The 20,713-nt window shown below is 44.0% G+C and overlaps 1 protein-coding gene across 6 annotated transcripts; it reads right to left on the bottom strand.

Annotated features, from left to right (window-relative positions):
* Positions 1–366: 366 nt before the first annotated feature.
* Positions 367–20,240, bottom strand: LOC101466003 (transcriptional repressor p66-alpha). Of its 6 annotated transcripts, none has more exons than XM_024805980.2 (11): positions 20,063–20,240; positions 10,442–10,956; positions 8,701–8,833; positions 8,328–8,456; positions 6,517–6,594; positions 6,282–6,401; positions 5,864–6,043; positions 3,723–3,981; positions 2,601–3,022; positions 2,383–2,506; positions 367–1,741 (listed from the first exon to the last, which is right to left on the bottom strand). In XM_024805980.2, the coding sequence occupies exons 2-11, from the start codon at positions 10,951–10,953 to the stop codon at positions 1,602–1,604; spliced, it is 2,097 nt and encodes a 698-aa protein (XP_024661748.1). In that variant the 5' UTR covers positions 10,954–10,956; positions 20,063–20,240; the 3' UTR covers positions 367–1,601. The 6 variants fall into 6 exon arrangements, with proteins under 6 accessions (XP_024661748.1, XP_012772296.1, XP_024661747.1 ...); XM_012916842.5 differs by having other exon boundaries at positions 2,248–2,506; positions 20,063–20,239; XM_024805979.2 differs by having other exon boundaries at positions 2,248–2,506; positions 5,864–6,019; positions 20,063–20,238.
* Positions 20,241–20,713: the final 473 nt, after the last annotated feature.

Below are 20,713 nucleotides of genomic sequence, written 5' to 3'. Positions count from 1 at the left end.
TGCTTAAAGCTGTCTGGCCATTCTTTAGACTCCATCTGATCTCTAACATCAGAGTATTTTCTTCAACAGAAATGCTGTTCACTGGATCCCAGTAGATTAGCAGTTTGTGAAATATGCCAGCCAGTTTGGCACCAACAACTGTGCTGCATTCAGTCCCTTAAAAAAATAAAATCGCCCTTCTTCCTCATTCTAACGCTCAAATTAAACTTCAGCAGGTCATCCTGACCACATCTACATGCATAGTTGCTACCATGTGAATGAATAGATATTTGTTAACAGCATACGTATGAATTTCGATTCTAGGCCCATAAGAGCAAAAATGTCACAGAGACAGTGATATCCCAAAACAGCAAATGAAAGCAGCAGTTTAAAATGTAATATTTTTTATTATTTATTTCAGGAGCTAGGAAAAAAGTAAACCAAATAAATTTAAACATAACTTTGTACATTGCAATTAAAATGACTGGAAAGCAGAGAAATTATGCATTATGGTGAGGGGCACAAGATAACGATGGTCTTGTGTAATCCAGAGTCTTAATCTTAATTGTGTGATCACACAACTCTTTAACTGTGTAATCCAGGAAGCTGGAAGATGTTTCCTTTAAGGACTGAGTCGAGGCTACATGTAGCCCGTGTCTCACGTGGACAATGGATAAATATCGGAGGCAAGATTTCTGGCTCCAGTGTGGCGAATTCAGCTCCTTCAGAGTTTTGCATTTTCTCAGTGATGATGTAACACTCAAAATAATCTTACAATGTTGACAATATAAAATAAGCAAATTACAGATGGTAATTACAGATGAATTAAGCAATGACACCACGCTTCTTCAGCTAAGGTGCAAAATGGGCTTAAGGATAGGCATGCTGTTAAACAGGAAAAAAAAGAAAGAAAAGAAAAAACAAAGCTAGAATAATCTTCATTTGTGGAAACCACATTATACTGAGTGATCTTAACCATCAGTCCAAGAAAAAAAAAAAAAAAAAAAAAAAAAGGAAAAACAAAAACACAAAAATAACTTACGGTAAATACAAAGTAAACTCAAACCTTTAACTACATGGGTGGTGTAATGAAAATTTTACAACTTGGTAATTTTGCTTTTACTTAAAATATATGTGTATTTTGTCGAACGTGAACTCTTGGGTGTGATACAACTATTCAAGTGTCAAAAGGTTGGGTGCGTTTCACCCACATCATGGCAGAAAAGGGCTAACAAGCCTCAAACAGAATGCTTATTTTTATCAAAGGTACTCGCAGCAGACATAACCGTCTATCGTACATCATCATTTGAACGACCCTGTCTGGAGGACAGAGCCCAGAGGAAGCCCTTCAAGTATTTTCTTCTCTGCCCAGTCAAATCAAAATGGTTTCTGCACAATTATCAAATAACGATGAACCCCAAAAGAAGAAGAAAAAAAAAAACATTGGAAAATAAGCAAAACTAAAACAAGAATCATACAAAGGTATTAATTAAGGAACGTTTCTTCACTTTGAGAGATTGTAATTGCTTAACAAGTCCTGCGGGGGCGCTGTGGACCGTATTATTGGAGCTGAGGAACTTGGGAAAAAAAACTAGTAAATGAGTAGCGGAGTACGGCTTCGACTATTTCCACGCGTTTGCAGTCTGCGAGATTGACGAGCGAGAGGGGATCATGTCCAGCAGGTACTCCCTCTGGCGAGCGTCCACTGTGGCTGATGTCTTGTGACCCGTCAGGCTGGGGTTCACGTAGGCCATGGTCACTCCTGTGAACATGCAGCAGAGCGGCAGGTCAGGTCAGGGCGTGGAAAAGAACTGCGGCGTTACGTCTAATGATTTCGAAAAACACTGTATGATTGTGTAACACCTGAATGTAAAGCCACCCACGGCTCCATAACGCACGGACAGACACCAAGGAAAAACGAATGAGAGTTATGTGCTAATCTAACACACAGTAGTGAGACCCAGGAAAAAGTATTAAAACCACCAAACTGAAGGATTACAGCAGGAAAACAGATTCATTTCCAGAAGGGGTGGGGGTGGGGTGGGGGGTGCCTTGTCCGAAAACATTTCCTATTCATCATTTTCTTTCTAACGTGTAAGATTACAGTGATCACAATTTTTTTCTCTTTAGAAAGAAGACAAATTAATGATAAAAATAAAAAAAAAAGTTGGATTTGGGGTGTCAAAGGATTGCTTTTGGACCAGACAGGAATTTGACAGAGAGCAGATGTCAGGCGTCAGAGTTGGGCTGGTATTAATGTGAGTCTACCTGTGTTGCTGCTGCTCTGCTTCTTCCATGCAGTGGATGAGGCACTACCTCCGCTGATAATCCTGTGGCCGCGGATTCCACTGCTGCTCACCTTTGAACTCTGCACAGAGCGGTGGGAAACATGGGCGTGCTTACCTGGCCGGCTGACCAAAGCCGCGGCCGCCACTGCGCTCTGCAGCTGGGAGGTGGAGGAAAAGGAGTGGGGGATGCCTCTCACCCCCACTGATGAGACACCGTGGGACAGGTGGCCCTGTGAGCTCTGAGGGAGGAGACACAAAAAGGCTGTTTGAGCTACGGCAGCTTTGACTCTACAGGTGTTCTCTGAAAAAAAGAGAACAAAACCTGATTCCAACCTGCTTGATGGAGTGATGATGAATGAGGTTTCCTCGGCTGGCCTGGTGGTGGTGCTGGAGGGAGGACACTCTGGCCTGAACTTGCTTCAGCTGCTGAGCCACCAGATGCTCTGCCTTCAGTGATGAAGAGGCAGATGAAGCGGATGATGAGGTACTGTGGGAGACTGGTGAAGATGTCTGCTGAATTATACGCTGCTCTATTTCTTGCTCTTGCTGCAGTGCTTTGACAAAGGCGGCTTTCAGCCTATTGGTATGCTCAGCTTTCAAAGCCTTTTTCTGGTTAGATGACATGCAGTCTTCACAGAGCACCGCCCCGCCTTTCGTCTTGTCCTGCCTCCAACGGCAGGTGAAGTCAGTGTTGCACTGGCTGCAGATGAAAGGTTCTCTGATGGTGGGCTTGGGCAGGGCTACACCCGTTTTTCCTGGTTGGAAACAGAGACAGGAAGCCCAGAGGCAATGAGCAAAGACAGAGCAGTGTGGCATCAAATAAGCACTGAAGAAAAACAGACACAAGCAGACAGATATTTAAATCCTGGGTGATAGTGGAGATGTCTTCACTCGGAAGGAACAATAGAAACAAAAATAAGCAGGCCAATTAGTAACAGGGGGAGGACAGCAACTAATCGCTATTTTCATTTTCATTACTGAGGAACATGACAGTTATTTTCCTAATTAATCAGTTAATTGCTTGCTTGCCCCAAAATGTCTATCAATATTTCCCAAAGCTGATCGTGATACCACAAAATTGCTGTGTAGCCAGAGATACTCGTTTTACTACCATATAAAATAAAAAGATGTTTGTTTTCTTATTTCGGATTATGTGATTGTTTCAATTGCTTTTAGGCAGATAATATAAGCAAGAAGTATTCTTACATGATGTACATACTGTGAATGCCTGCTTTTGAAACCTTAATAAAAAATATAAATTAAAAAAATAATAAAAAAAAATAAAAAGAACAAACTGTTAAAACCTAATTGCTGCAAAAGGAGACCGATTGGCAACCCTGATTATGAATGCCTTTAGTGATCACGTCTCATTGTTGTTCTGTAGAACCACAGCTCAGTTCACCTCTATAACAACAAAACAAAGCAAAGCACCAAAAGCTAAAAATCCACACATACCTCTGTGGATGGTATCCAGCAGATTCTGCACCACTTCTTCCAGTCCCACCAGGTAGATGAATTCATTATTGGCTGCAGAGGGCAGGAAGTTGAACTCTGGGGCAGGTGGCTTGGGTGGAGGGATCTCCAAGAGGGTCTTCTCCAGCTGCTTCCGCAGCGCGAGTTTAGCTGCAGCCTGACGGCTTGCCGGAGAGTCATTCAGACCCACCACAGACACACCGCTTCCTAGGGAAGAGCCCTTCAAACTGGATGAAGAGGCCTGCGTAAACAAGCAAAGACAGGAAGAAACACATGGTGTAAATATTCAGCCCCGACCACAATAGTGTCTCAAAGCTCTGTCACAATGTATTTCACATTTGTGCCAATGTCAAATACAACACAATACACAAAATCTGACTCATCTGATGATCTGACTACAAAAATACCTGCTACTTATCAAAGATGCTGACTTCACACACACGCACCTGGTCAGTCAACCTACTTTATTCCCCGGACTTTATCGTTACTCTTTGCCTGTTGGTTCTCCAGAAAAAGTCTGTTATGGGTGACTGTGCCATGTTCTCCTGTAGTCAGAAGTGTCCTGTTTAAGAGGCACCAGCATAACGGCCAACTGTCCTGGCCAGAGGACCCTTCTCTACGATTGGTTAGCCTGGCTCAAAATGAACTCTCCATTGCAGTAACTACACATTCTGAACAGTCTAATCTATGTTTCAAATTCATTGCTTCAGTAGCAAGGCTAAGCTGGTCAAATGAGTGATGAAGCGCATCATCTGCCTGAGCACAGTTTGTGAGCCTGAGCATCAACAGGCTTCAGAGTTTTTATTCGAACATTAATCAATTTCTTCCAAGTTTAATTGAGGACTGGGAGAACTTGCTGTCTGCCACCTAATGCAGCCCTGTGGAAAAATAAGCTGGCAGAACCTCCTTTAGCGGCAATAACATGATGTAATCGTTTTCTGCATGACTTCCTCAGTCTGTCATATTGCTGTGGAGGAATTTTGTCCCACGCTTTCATTTATGCACAGCTCTCTTAAGGTCCCACCGTAGCATTTCACAGTCTGCCTGAGGTCTGGACTTTGACTGGGCCATTGCAACACCCGATTCTTTCCTTTTTCACTCATTCTGTTGTAGATTTGATCATTGTTCTGTTGCATGACACAACTTGAACCAAGCTTTATCTGTCAGATAGACGGCCTCACATTTAGCTCTAGAATACTTTGGTATACAGAAGTGTTCACGCTCCACTCAGTGACCAGGAAACCATCACCCCTCCACCAGCGTGCTTCGCAGTTGGTATGCCGATATGCTGTGTTTGGTTTTCGCTAAATATGGTGAAACATTTCCACTTTGACCTTGTCTGTCCAAAGCACATCATTGTTTTTTGAGGTTTCTGAGCATTGCACAGTCTGACCTTGAATTTGCTGGGACGACCACTCCTGAGTAGATTGTGACATTGTGTGTGTTCACACACACCTAAATGCTCCACACCAGCAAACTGCCAAAACCCGTTTTCATAAAGGTGCTCACGCTTACTGATGATCGATTAACCAAGTGCATCTGATCAGGCTGCTACATGCCTTCTGAATTCCTATTGAAATGGGCAGTGTTCATTTTCACATGACTGTACATCTACAGGCTGACGGTACATCTTAGTCAACCTGTTTCCCCTACAAGTAACAGTTTCCATTAACCGCCCGGCTTCCTATGGACTGGTAGATAAGGGTTCTTATTTGTTTTATTTTCAAAACTAAAATGTGAGCTAACCAACAGTTTAGACTTCACTTTTTGTACATTCTGCATACTTGATTGCACCTCAGCGTTGTAGATAATCAATGAAAGAAGTAGTTATTGAGTGAATCATTCAAGATTTCTGACTGAATTCCCATCAGTTAAATTTAGGATTCTTTGTGATATTAAATGCTGAATGCAACACATACACCAACGTGCAGTGGCTACAGCTTTCTCAGTTATAATCAGGAGCAATTTGAACTCTACACATATCAAATTTAGACAAAGTAACAAAACTTTAACTTCATAGTATAATACATCCTACGCTTCCAGCCTGGAAGAGTGAATCACTTCTCTGCCCACTCTTGTTTTTTTTTTGTTTTTTTACATTGAGGGACCGGTGACATACTAACCAGCGTGCTGCCGACTCTGATGAGGCCTGGTTGGATCATTCCTCTCTGGCCCTGGGCGTCAGAGTTCCGGGGACCCAACAGCAGAGGAGGAGGACCAGACCCCGAGCCTCCAGAGGCAGCCAGCTGTTGCTGCTGCTGCTGGCGGAGAGCCTGAATCTGCTGTGGAGACACAGAGATGGGCTAACCACGACAATGAGACGGGCAACACAGACACAAAGGTAGCGGAGGACGAGGAAAGGACATCAAAAAGCACCAAAGCAAAGAACACACAGAAAGAGAGGGAGGCGCAAAGAGAGAACATAAGTCCTACGTTTAAATATAACCTTTTCCCTATAGTCTGTCTCTTTAAGACAGCACTACCACGAAACACCTTTAGGCTATAATTAACTTGACAAGGATGAGTTTTCCCATGACTCACCTGTGCCCCTCTAACCAGAGGTGGCATGATGATCTGGGAGCCATGTTTAGACGAAATCTGCTGCCCTCCTCTCACCAGGGGTGGAGGGATGACAGTACCCGAACTCCTCCCTGTCAAAATCTGGTTTAAAGAAGAAAAAGTAAAAAAAAAAAAAACACCGTGAGAAGTGGCATCAACTATAGTGCAACTGTGCTTTCAAACAAATAATGTGCATGTGTGATATTAGTGTATTAACCTGTGGAGAGCCTTTACTGCTTGCAATTGTTCCTCGAATTAGAGGAGGAGGAGCAGATGAGCCAGATAAACCTGAGGGCTGAAAAACAACGTACAGAGATATTAAACTGAAACGATGCTTCACTCTGCTGAACAGCACAAGCTTAGATAAACCAAATCGCATCGTCAATCAACATATAAACAGCGGCTGTCCCTGTCAACGACATGAACTGCATGTAACACATGGTTTATCTGCACCATCAAGGCATCACCTGCATTATTCAACAGTTATCATGGCTTTAACCTATATATTTGAATAAAACCTGACCGAGAGTCGTTATCACTTTTTAAAATCGTTTATTTATTTTGTTATGTAATAATTATGAGGCTGTTGTCATGGTTACTGTCAGTTTTACTTAATAGAAGTTGCAAATTAGTGTGGTTTGTTGTGTCATCTTTCTGTAACCAACGTTTTTCATAAATGTATTTAATCACATAGTCTGTACGTAAACAACAGATTCCTACCACAGTGACTTGAGCCGTTGGACAGTGCTCTGCTGTTTCCAGCATTTTGGATTCATCCGATTTCATTTTGGATGGATTTGACACATAAATCAAAGACACTGCACGCTCATGCAGTAGCAACCCTAACGTATACATCACAAAATGAACATTGTGTTCCTCCCCCAGCCCCTCTGCTGGACATTAGAAAGAATGCAGGTTTTAGCCACTTCTGCATTGGCTTCACATTTTCGACCCATCTTTTCTCTGCCTTCTGTGCATCACCTTTGACAAGTTTGACTTTAGTCATTTACAACAAATTATCATCAAAAGAAAAAGAAAATGTGCAGACGACTCGTATAATCTGAAGCTGTAGGTGAGAGATTGTAGGAGAGGCTTTTAATGTTAAGGGCCAATTTGTAGCTGCTGCTGCTCCCTTACAAACTCACATTGTGGGTTGATGTCTTTTAGACTTGACTCCTTTTTCTAACCTGATGCGTGTAACACAATACTGAAAATTCAATAAATGTATTAAAATATTGTGAATATAATGAACTAGAGGGCTGATCTCATATGTGTTAGCCAAATGACCGTACATTAAATCAGCTCAACCTAGAAATCATCCAACACTGAACACACCTTTGACCTCCCAACTGGCTCAGTCACATGAGTGACAGGAACCCCCTTGCCTCTGCTGACTGTATTGAATTTTCACACAGGCTACCAATTGCAAGTTGGGGTTATTAAAAGTGCACACCCATGACCGCTTTTGATCGCAAAGTGATTGCACAGGTCACCTGATATGAGGCAAACCTTTCTGCAAACAGTTGCAGTCTAACTCTCAGAGAGTCGAAGGTTGGCAAATAACTGCTGTCTGATTTATACATGCATCAATCTGAACAAGTTTTGTCAATGAGCACACTCAGGGGACTCGACTCAGCTGGTTATATTCTTGTTGAACAGGAAGTCTGCTGAGCACAAATGTTAAAGAGTTAAAGTGAGCTTCTTTTTTTTAATGTAGAGGGCAACAAATGTGATTTTCAATGATTTATCGCTGTTAATTGCTGTATTATCAGAAACAGATATAATTGCCAACATGAACACATTCAAATGCAGTCAGATAGACTGACTGTATTATGGTAACATTTATGGGAGATTTTAGTGACAGCGTTGGGATACTTCACAATCCACAGAAAACTGTGCAGGAACTAGAAGAGAATCACTAAAGATCAATGACCTGTTGGCAGATTTGTAATATTATCCCATCAATATCTATCCCTACACGTGGAAGAGTGCAATGATGTGTTGATGTGGGCGAAAGCTGCTAGTTACCTTCTGCAGAGTGTCCCTCTGAATTTGGCTCTGCCGCAGTTTCTTCAGCAGCACGAGCTTGGCCTCCTCCAGTCTCAGCTCCTCCTTCAGCTGCTTAATGATACGCTCCCTCTCAGCTGGGCTGCTCTTCTACATTCAACAGAGCACAGCGGCACGTTACAAAAAATAAATTAAAAAAAAAAAAAAATGAAATCCCTTCAGGTTACTGAACATCCCCTGATTCCTCTGAGTCCTCAATCCACCTCTAACCACACAGTGCAACATCTCTGAGGTCCAAACTTGCACCCCCAGTACTAAAATCTATAAAAGCTCACAGCTAAGTGAGTCTCGAGCTCTCTCTTCCAATGCACGATTTCTGACTTTGGTCTCTCACCATGAGCAAGTCCGTGTCCAGCTCTTTAAAGTGGCTGAGCCCGTTCATCGGTGGACTAGGGGAGTCATTATCTGACAAAATGATGACGTCATCATCTTCAGGGGATGGAGGGCGCTTCTCTCTTTTTATACTCCTGGACAAAAATAAATAAATAAATAAATGTTAATAACAGCATTTAAATTGATGTTTCTGTACGGATTACATCCAGTGTGTTCCTTCAGTACTTTGAGGGATGTTATAATCATCCTACTCCACAGCTTGACCATTTCACTTCTTTCTATCCTCTCTCTATTCTAGTCAAAATTCAAAAGATGCATCATTTGAATGTGTTGTGCATGAATGTGTATACTCTTGAAACATCAGCATCCCCAGTGAAAAAAATCACAAATGTGATTTGAGTTTAAAGACAGGATTTAGCTGCGCCGTTCGAGTTCGCAGTGGCAGATCCGGATAGGTTGAGAAGCTTCAGAACGTGTATGGCAGTTTGAAGGAAGATAAAGCACAACTCGACCGCTTCAAGTATTGGCAGCCATTACTAATGCCTGTATTTAAGGAGGTCTGCTCCTCAACCACAAATATAATTTATGACCACAGGTTTATCCTCTTCGCTGTAATCTAACAAGTCCAGACAGCGCTCCGCACAGCTTCTATTCATATCGAAGGTTTACCAGCAACAAGGGGAACAGGCTTAAATGCCAAGGAGGGGCAAGGTGTGACTGACTTAAAGCTCCGGTGAAGGTCTTTAAGTCACAATGAAACGGCTGCTTGAGAGCACGCATTTCCTGTTGAAACAGGATACTGTGGGCAGGCGTTTGAAGCATTTGGAGTTGACCTGCATTCGCGTAAACTCGTCACACAAGGCACGCTAAGCAAATCTTGGAGAATTTTGGGATCAGTCATCACTTTTATCTACAAAACCACATCGTTATGCACATTTTACTCATGGCCTCCCCTCCAAACACTTACAGCTCCTACTGCAAAGTGACTAGTTGAGCTGCAGGCTATATGTGAGAGTAGATGACCTAAATACTTTGACTAGTGGCACTCAAAGACTGAAGGGCAGGAGGAATGCTCCTGTTAAAATAAGACAGGCCTTATGATTGCACAGATTATGCATTTCTGTGAAGCATAAGAATTTGGTAAAGTCAACAAATGACGACACGCGGCCCGTCTCTTCTCCTCGCCGTCTTTTTTTTTTTGTGTCTGTCTGTGTGTTTATTCATGTGTGTATTAGTCTCTCCTGAGGGCTTAGCGCCATCATCACTTCCTGTGGATTAATCACTTCTCTTCCAAAGAAGTCACGTGACCTCAAAGTCATCATCACGTGACACGTTCACTTTTCCTCTCATCTCTCCCCCCCCTCCCCCTCCCCTCACTGTTCCTTCCACTGTGGAAACCATGGCAACAACCGGCTGGAACCAGTTTGTGACACACACGGCTTCATTTTGTGTTCGGGGAGTTTTTAGGGTTCAGGTGGTGGAGAGGGGGGAAAATGGAGGTAGAGCAAAAGTTCAGCATCACCTCTGAGCCACAAACACACACACGCAGCAGGATTACAAAAGTAACTTTGAAACATTTTTAGCCCGTTCATATTCAAACAAGGTGCCATTTGTCCTTTTCTAAAACCCCATAAGTGGGTTTTTAGAACAAAAAGTCTAGACAAGGAGCCGGCAATGCTTCAGAAAAGCCACAAGGCACCTTCACATTATTATTTTTGTGTTTACTGTGAACCGTTTCTCACCCTTTGGTGGTGCTCATGTCCACGGGCTGCTCTCCTGTCTGAACTTCAACCTTAATAGTGGCCTTTACTTCCCCTGCGGCCAGCATGCCGCCGGACGCCTTTGGCTCCGCCTGCCGGACGCGGCTCCTTGTGTCCATTGCCCTTGCTTTGTCATTGCAGTCAGTCCGATTGTCTGAGCCGGGTTCGACCACCTCCTGTCTCTGGGACCAATTCCGATCATCCTTCACCGGCTGGGAGGTCAAGGGTAACACTAAAGATAACGGCAAAGGGCTCTGATCCTGCTCCTGCTCCTTGTCATGCTCTAATCCGGGCCTAGTCCGGCTCTGACCATCCTGTGCCAGAATAAGGTCAGGCTTAGGTTTAGTTGGGGTCTGTGTTGGCGATTCAGACGGGTCCAGTTTAGGTTTTTTGCTTTCATTGTCGGCATCGGAGGTTTCTACAGACTGTGGGGCAGCCTCCCTCTCCAGCGCCCTCTTCTGGCTGCGTGTCTGGCGGACAGCCTCCTCAGACATCCCCTGTAAATAGAAAGAAGAAGAATAACAGTGTTACGTGACGTGTTCAATAGTCAAGCAGGATCCCAAAATGACACGAAAACAAAAAAAAGTTTACATTGAAAATAGGGAGCATAAAAACTCCAGGAAAAGGAAATGTCCATTTTTATTGTATGAAGTTGGAAAAACACCACTTAGGTATATTTAAGATTCTACTCAGTCAAAAAAACAGAACTTTTAAAATCATATTTCCATTTCTAAAAGAACTGAAAGTGAAAGTCCTTGTATTTAATTTACATTACCCATTTATAGTCACATGCTTATGGCCTACATCAGGGTCAACGTAAATATATATATTTATAAAAATAAAAACTTAAAAAAATGTGAATAAACTACCTCAAAGTGTTTTGAGTGGATATGTCTGATGTTGGGTGAGACAAAATTTAAACACCACCCCTCAGCTGCACTTTTCCAGCTCATGGCTGCGTCACATACCACCTTGTTTTCCACTGGACACTCCCTTTTTGCCTTGACTGACTATGATCGTATGATATTAGGCACAGCCGTATTGCCGCCTCATTGGCAGATCTTTATGTGACTTTACACTTGCCAGCCCTTTTTAACTTCTCATTAACACTGTTATCTAATCACTCAACACGGCAGCGACTCAGTTTATTTAGGCATGTACACATGGTCAAGACAATCTGCTGAAGTTCAAACTGAGAATGAGATTGAGAAAGAAAGGGGATTTAAGTAACTTTGAATGTAACGTTGCTGTTGCTCCCACAGGGGTTGGCCTGAGTATTTCAGAAACTGCTGGGATTTTCCTACACAACCATTTCTAGTGTTTACAGAGAATGGTCCGAAAAAGAGAAAATATCCCGTGGGCAGCAGTTCTCGGAGTAAAAACGCGTTGTTAATGCCAGAGGTCAGAGGAGAATGGCCAGACTGCTTTGAGCTGACAGGAAAGCAACACTAACTTGTTACAACCAAGGTATGCAGAGGATCTCTGAATGCACAACATATCAAACCTTCGAGCAGATTTGATACAGCAGCAGAAGACCACACCGGGTGAATCTAAGAACAGTAAACTGAGACTTCACACAGGATCACTGAAAGTGCACAACAGGAGGCTGCCTGGTTCTATGAGGCTCGATTTCTGTTTCAGCAATCAGATGGTTGGGTCAGACTAAATAACATGAAAGCATTGAACCATCCTGCCTTATACCACTGATTCACAGTGGTCATAGAGTAATGGTATGGAGGATATTCTCTTGGCACGTTTTGGATCCCACAGTATTAACTGAGCATGGCTTAATTTTATGATCAGTGTACCCTTATACAAAGCTCAAATAAAAGCTCAAACTGGTTTCTGACTGGTTAAACATGACAATGAGTTCACTGAACGGGAGGGTCAATTCATGGATGTGCAGCTACAAAAATCTACAGCAACTGTGTGACACATCAGTATGGCCCAAAATCTGAGGAATGTTTCCAAAAGACAGACAGACTACACTAGCAAATTGGATGTATTCTGTCAGTGACTGGTTGTTTTCCATTTCATCTACTCTGCATTTATCCTATTGAGTGTGTAGCGTTTGATGTTTTACAGTGACCCTGATGTGAGCTATAAGGTAAAATATGTCGGCCAATTAATAAAGTGCTGCCGGAACTTTAATTTCTTCTGATCGCACATCCTTAATGTGGTAATCTCAGGCACACAGCTCTGAGTGCAAGTGCAACAGCCTCACCCAGCTGCTCTTCAAACTTCCTGTTAGTGAGGGGCAGCCAATCAGAAGAAAGCTATCTTATAAGGAAAGGTGATAAACCAGCTTATTTCAGACAGTGGATGAATTGAGGGGCTGCACCGAGTAAGACAGATAAAGGTTATGATGAACTGTTAGAAGAAAAATAACAGAGCCCCTTTTATTTAGGCTCTAGCCCAAGTCACATGTCATTCTCACAAGGCTAACACGGTAGGAGAAACCTGCAGGTCTATTACCCAATAATAAATTAAGCCGTCTATTTTACCCCAACTGCATTTGCGATTGTCCTCGTGTTGTTCAATAATGACGCAGACAAGACTGACCTTGAACCAGCTCCAGGGGACATGCTCTAAAAATGGCACCCAGACAAAACATCTTGGATTATCACGGTCACATAGCCAAGATGTTGACTCAAGTATAATTCCAAAACATCCCATTCTCCAAATCTCAGTCTAGACTAAAAGCCAGGAGAAAGGGGGACACTAGGAAAAATATGGGCGTACTCAGAAAGTGCTCAAGTGTTCAGGGCAAAATAGAAAATCAAAAAATGCACTTGAGAGAAGCAGAAAGGTCTTTTGAAAGACTGCAAAGAGAAAAAAAAATGCTGCAGAGAGATAAAACATCTATGACAACATCGTAATCAAATCAGAGTTAAAGGGACTTGGGGTAGAGCGAAAATTCACTGGAGCATGAATTCTGTTCAAATATTCATAACAACTCATGAATCCACATATTTTAGAAATGTACGTATTCACGTGGAGGGATTTTTCATTGGCTGCGAGGAGCTCACGATGCGTATACAACTCTTTCTGAGTGGAGCACCATATCCATTACTGTCCAATATCCCCTGAACACCAGATTCAATCCCCACCAGATGTTGACATGGCAGCAGTAGTGGAGATGAGGACATACAGCGGCTCGCTCTGTCAGGCGGACGAGCATTACAGAGTGCACTTGTGCCCTCGCAGAAGTGCACCAGTACATGGCACATAGTGTCACACATTATCCCTACAGTAGCTGCTCTGAATCACTCAGAGTCGGGTCAGAAACGAGAGCGGACGCACGGGATGACGGCAGATACTCCACATCAGTCAATACATGCTGATGGTTTTGATAATGGCCTATCAAACTGTTTGGCTGTACATCTCTGATGCACTTTTCATATCAGTGGATATTGACCCATTTATCCATAATAGCATCCTGTGCACTAAGAAAAGACTTACAAAAGGGTCAATCATCCCACTGATGACTCTGGATTTGGGCACGTGCCTCTGAGGTGTTTTCTGCCCCATCAAGTACACATGATGCTGTAATATCTAAACACCAATATGCCTAAATATAGGTATAGTGTAGGGCTGAACGATATATCGCATTTGCGATAATATCGCGACATGATCAAGTGCAATTTTCTAACCGCAAAGGCTGCGATTATACTCTGGACATGTCCAAATTCATGGGCTGCATCCTCCTGAGGCCGCATTTGTAGACCGATTACGTCACAGCGACGTGCCGAAGGCTGTCCAAATTACTACCATATCCCAGAATTCATAGCGCGGCCCAGCCAAACTCCAGTTTCCAGCAATGGCGGCCACTACATACTGTAGTTTGGTACAAGAATGATGCTGGTGATATGATCACAAAGGATTTACTCAGAAATTTTTATATCCAGAGCAATAGCAAAAAGCCAGGTAAGGCTCGCTATTGTTCACTGTGTACACACTCATTGAATTGGTTATTATTGAATGTGTAAAAAGGCAAATGTTGATCCATATGGCATGCTACACACAGAGAGTAGACAACCTGTGCTCAAAGTTCACAGGATCTCAAACAGACAGCACATTCAGAGATGCACAAAGGATCTTGCTCTCTGCTGGAAGAGCATGAAGAAGCAGCAGTGCACCGCAGTTATGTACTTATGCATATTTATGTCTTTATGTTACAGAATCAAGAGCCAGTCCTCCCAGGACTGTGGAGGCCCTCAGTCTGCCCAGCGACGCGCCACAGGATGCTACGTTCCTTTTTTTGTTTTGTTTTTTTGGAAGGGTGTGGGAAGGAGGAGGGGGGGGGGGTTCGCTACAATTAACCCTTACAACCTGGAGTACTTCTCCGTAACACACACACCGTATGCGCTTCCAACCCCTCCTCCCCTTCCTGTTCTCAGAACGGCTATGGCGGCGAGCAATGAGCGCACTTAATGTATCCATCATGCACACATACAAAATGCACGCAGGGTGACAATGCAGCATGCAGAGCAATCACCTGATAGCAGAGAGCTGACTAAGTTTTTATAATACTCTGACATCACTGAGACACACATGACATGACCCTTCCCAGGATTCAGTGGGACACACAAAGCACTTTTCCTGAGAACCGGTTTAAACCGGTTAGCTTGTGTGTGTGTGTGTGTGTGTGTGTGTGTGTGTGTGTGTATGACAGAGAGAAGCTGAAGCTGGTTTTAACCCTTCAGGTGCTGGAGCAGGCGCAGGGCTTCCACACTGACGGCCATTATACAGTGTGTGCGTATGTGTGTTTGTGGTGTGGCGGGGGTGGGGTGTTGTGATGACATTATTAATTTCTGGCGCATATAGCTGTGAAATGATGCTGCTGGAAGGAATTAGACATGGGGAACGCCACCCATCCCCGCACCAACCTTACACGGGCACTGACCCCATCTTTGTAATGGGGGATCTTTAATGGCTGGCAGGTTTCACATTTCATCTTCATGGCAGTTTACACACACAATTCCTTCAAACCCTCTTCACACACACACACACACACACACACACACACACACACACACACACACACACACACACACACACACACACACGCAACCAGTGCAAAACCTCTGAAAGCAACCGAAAGCAAAACTGAACTTTACATGTCTCACAAATTCAGGCTATATAGCCAAACTTAACTGCTCACTTTTCACACACACACACACACACACACTAAGAGGAAAAGCTACACTGTCCACTTCAATATTACACTTGTTACAGCAGCAGGCGGAGTGATTAGTGTCATGGTATGATCTGAATCACATTGTATACAACATTATCCTGTTAAATATTCAAATCAGATGGAAATCCTCAAACAGCATTAAACGACACTGCAAAGACTTGACAGCACAGCAAGAGATCGCGCTCATAATTCTCACGGCGGCTGGGCTGACTGGTTGATTGTCACTTCTTTAGTACATTTTCACCAGACCAAAGGTTTACCATCTGCATTTCTTCCCAAAGTAGAAACATTCACTTGATTTCGACCAGAAGCTGCACTGTCCCTTTGGTGTCTGGTGAAAAGAAGTTACATTTTTCTGTCCTTGAATGATAACGCCATTTTTTCCCCCACTAGTACCTACTTGACTCAACTCTACTCGACACTTAGGTGGTAGTACCTGGTACTTTGCTAGTATCTACTTAGCCGGGGTTCTAAGCGAGCTGAAAATGTAATGTCAACAGACTGCATGCCACTGACTGGCCAGAAAATGATGTCATTGGATGAGTCATGAGAGAGACTCCTTTGCAAGAATCAAACTCGTCATTTTTGAACCCCGGATACAAGGAAAAAGACTCGACACTAACCGACACTGTCCACCAACGACGAGGTGCAGACGATGTCCTCCATTGTTGTGTTGTTTTGTGCCGCATACTCACAGTGTGATGGCATTCAATTGCAATGGAAAACGACTGAAACCGATTCGAGTCGAGCAGAGTAGGTGCTAATCTAAAAGAGCCACATGAGCCACCCAACTGAAGCCCATTAGATATTAGACAAAAACATCTGAATGCACACTGTCGTTGCATTACTAAAACTCTTTATCAGTGTTTTTAAAAAAGGGTAACAGCTGTAATTTAATGACATTGAAGAACAAAGTTAATCCAAGATTCTGCAGGTTTTGCAAAATGTAATGTCTTGCAGTTTCGTCCTAAAGCCACAAGTCTGTACTTGTAAAACTAGACTTCAGTTGGTCTTCCAGTTTTACAGGGACACAACAATGTAGGAAAACACGGCATCACTGCTGCTTTCAGAGACACATTTTCCAAAATGATGGCAATTTTGATTTTTTTTCCAATAAAGTTGCCGTGTGCACACTGTGCTTTCCAACATTTAGTTGTGTTTTGGAGGTTTCCATGTGCACACTACAAGAATGCCCACAAGACTGGTCCTCTAACAAGTCCTGCCCATGTCACTATATTGTTTAAGAAGTGACCATTAATGAGAATTGACGCGGCCCATACATCCGTGTAAGACGCCTGACCAACAGTAATACGAACGGCACATATGCAAGTTGACTCAGTGTCCAGAAAGTTGCCAATCCAACTCTGGTCAGCTGTCTCAAATGCCTGATATACATTTGAATCCTTTTTGTGACATTTCTCCAATCAAACCCAATCATCTCATTAACAACTGGAGTGTATTTAAATCACAGTGATCACTGCCACATTATCAAGGTGCAAAGTGCTACTTTAATCTAGCATCAGGTTCCTACCACTATCAGGGTTTTGTCTTCTCTGTCTTTTTCTCCTGCTATGAGGCAGTTATTTATCACATTGATCCTGTCAGCTATCAGTCAATCATCTTCACTCACACCAGCAGCCTCGCTCTCAATTATCACTGATGTCCACCTTTACATGCAGTATGTGTTCAGCACTTTATTTACCCACGAGAGACCTTTTACCCTGTGAACACATATTTCTACATCACACGGGGGCTTCAGGAAACCGTGCAACTATGCGGCCACTCTACCTTGGAAAACTGCTGAACCAGCAAAGTATTCGTTTCCATTACCTGGTTGCATCTGTCAGAATAACAAATGATAGCAATGATAGTGTCCGTGCACTAACTAAAAAGCAAAACCTTCGCGGCCCCACTCACAATAGAAGAATGTCATCGGAGGTGTATGCTTAAATAAGATGTTGCTTTGGAGCTAGTTATGGCCAAAGCTCACTTTTGTGGGTCACTGACTTGCTCAGTTAAATAACTTCAGATCTTGAGAGCTCAGAGCTTCACACAGCAGCATCTACACGAAACGAACTGAAAAGGCAATTAGGGAGCAACTTGCTCCACACGTATTTGATGACGTCTCTGATGTTTGACCAAACAGGTCGCCCTGTGACCCCCAGTAGTTATGTGGAGCAGCTCAAAATGTGGCTAGCAGATGACCCTTTACAGAACAGTAGCTGACTGCACAACAGCCCTGAACCAGCCTTGTGTGTCTGTGTGTGTGTGAGAGACATCGCTGGAACAGTGCTTTCTGGAATGGCTGAAAATTCATGCGCTGTTTCTGACTCACTCAGTCTTGTCATTTGAATACAAACGACACAATCACTCTGGGGTGGATAGTACTACTACTGCATCACGCTGCAGATGCACAGTTTCTACACAGGAAGGACAGGTAGCTCAACAGCCAAAGCGCTCCCCTCTCCTCTGACCCCCCCCCTTCCCTTCACTAAAGGCAACCTGCACACTGTTGACATGTAAATAATGCTTTACAGGGCCTTTGTTCACACAAACAAGCGAGGGTTCATTCCAGATCACCACAAAGAGGCAATAAAAGTCTCCTAAAAGCAGCAGCTCGCTTTTGCAACAATGCCATCCCCAGCTTACATGGCATGCATGGGACTTTTAAGTGGCTGCATTGTGTTGCAATGAGAACTAACAGAAACTGATAGGAATCGGACAGAAAACCTAGATTTGTTTTTATTTTATTTTTTATAGCTGTCTTAGTCTTACAATAGTAAGACTTTTAACCACATATTTGTAGATTTTTGGATCATTTTCACAAGCCGTCTTAATTTTATAATAATTATTTTTTAATGAATAAAAGACGATTATGTAGCTTAACAAGAAGAACTTCACTGCAGTAACTCTGATTGTGGCTCACACTTTCAGGCATTAATGCTACTTGGAAAGCAAGTTGATACAAGTCAGCAGACATTAGTCAGCTATGTCCTCTGCAGGTGACGGTATGCAATAAGACGCTGAAAATCAATCAACTGCAAAACTAATTAAGTAATTAACCAATTAAAGGCTACACGATCACGACTCAGCAAGAGTAACCAGTGCCGTCACAACACGGCGTCAGTCCGCGTGTGGCTCGCTGCACACACCATGAGCAACGCCGGCTTCCGTCACGTTCAGCCATTAGATATCCCCACGTTTTAAATCCACCTCAGCGCGTCCGCATGAACGGACGGCACAAATTTAGCGGCGAACTGGTGTGACGGCAGAAATCCTGAGCCCACAGCTTTGTCTCGAAGCGCTGCAAAAACTCGTGCTGTGGAAATGTGTGCGTGCGTGCTCCTGTCTGGCTGAGAGGAAGAGACAGAGAGGGGAGTGTGTGCGGTGTGTGTGAGAGTGTGTGTGTGTGTGTGTTCAGCTTTAAGAGGAGGAAGACTACGGTTGTCACAGAGAGAAGTAGGAAGATTAGCTACCAGATAGCAGAACCAATACTGGTGCCACGGGGCTTAAAGCGGGCAGCGGCGTCCACCATTAACGTTTCCAGCCGCCAGTACACAGTCCAAAAAACCAAACTCAGCCCTTTAAAAACTAAACCCAGCCCACACTTACATGTGCAACTAGCCGGCTTTTTTATTATTGACACCGCCTCGGAGGAGGTGTGCGTGTTATTAGTTAGCGAGCTAACATTAGCTACATCGCACAAACAAAAACACGAAGCCACTTTTAGCTCGGATAAAGGCACTCGGTGTGTGTGACCACCAGCGGCTGCCGGACACTTTAAGCCAAACTACTGAAAGTCCTCCGAGCCGGGGCAAGCCGCTCGTCAACATGACCCCCACACACAACCAGAACCGAACCCGAATCGTTGACCTGGCTCGCACCCCCGATGCGGGACAGCCGTCGAGCTCAAAAAGGACCCCCAAACTTTCGCGATACTGCCCTAAAAGTGCGGCTTCAGGAGGCTCACCGGGACGGTTTACCTGTCTGTCCCCTCCCGAGGAAAAACCTCCGAGTCGGAACTCATAAATTTCATCGACCGGCCCACGGACTGAGCCGCCGCCGCCGACGACCGTCGAGCCGCTGGCGATGTAACGTTGTAATCCTTACCTCGTTAAACGACTTCTACCGCACCAAATCAAGTCCAGCCATCACATTTACTCGCCGGTGCTCCTGAGGAAACATTAAATAAAAGAAATTTTGGCTGAGCGAGCCCCCCCTCTTCTCCTCCCCAGTGCTCAACCTTTGGCTCTGCGGAGAAGTGTTACTTTTCAACAGCCCATCAGCTTCTTTATCGTCACAGATAGGTGGAGGAAAACCTGGCTCCTCTCGACGAGTCCGAATAAAAGGCTCCTCTCGATCCCCTCACTAAAAAAACTTCAGCTTCACATAAGTCAACTTACTCGGTAGCTTTGTCTCCCGTTCTTCGCCGATGGTCGACCAAGGAATGTTTAATCTGCAGTTAACCTCGATAAATCGTTGCTTTTTTTTGAAATCCAGGGGATATCCTCTTTTTTCGGCCCTCCCCGCTGCCGCGTCTGTTGCCAAATAATGCGCCTCAACACACATGGAGCCGCTGCGTCCTCTTAGTGGGCATGCGCACCTCGCCATACCAGGGCGACCGGATCACATCATGTAAGTCACTGACCACGGAGGGCCAAAGCAGGACGACAATGTCAGGGCCCCCCGGGGTCCCCGGAGTGACCCGTGAGTGTACCAGCAAGTGTACAGATCCCCTCCAATACACACTCACACACGCACACACAGTTACAGTACTGACCCATGAATATGTAAAACACCACATATTTCATCCCAAACACTCACTAGCATCCTCTTTGAATCACCACAGCTTCTACGGTGGCTCTAACTCCAAGTCAGGACTCAACTCACAGATGCCAGAGTGGCTTTATTGCCAGCCTTATGAGCACGGTGACACAAGTAACGCTTCAAACTTAGCATGTGGACAAATAATCAATTTGCACACAAAACAAAGCGGACAGCAGCTGCAAGAGCGAGGAGACAATCCGCTCAACTGCACCCGAGCCCGGACCCTT

This window comes from Maylandia zebra, linkage group LG18, assembly GCF_041146795.1.
Source record: "Maylandia zebra isolate NMK-2024a linkage group LG18, Mzebra_GT3a, whole genome shotgun sequence".
Taxonomy (NCBI): Eukaryota; Metazoa; Chordata; class Actinopteri; order Cichliformes; family Cichlidae; genus Maylandia; species Maylandia zebra.
Note: the sequence above shows the minus strand (reverse complement) of the source record. Positions and strands in the feature narration are given on the sequence as shown.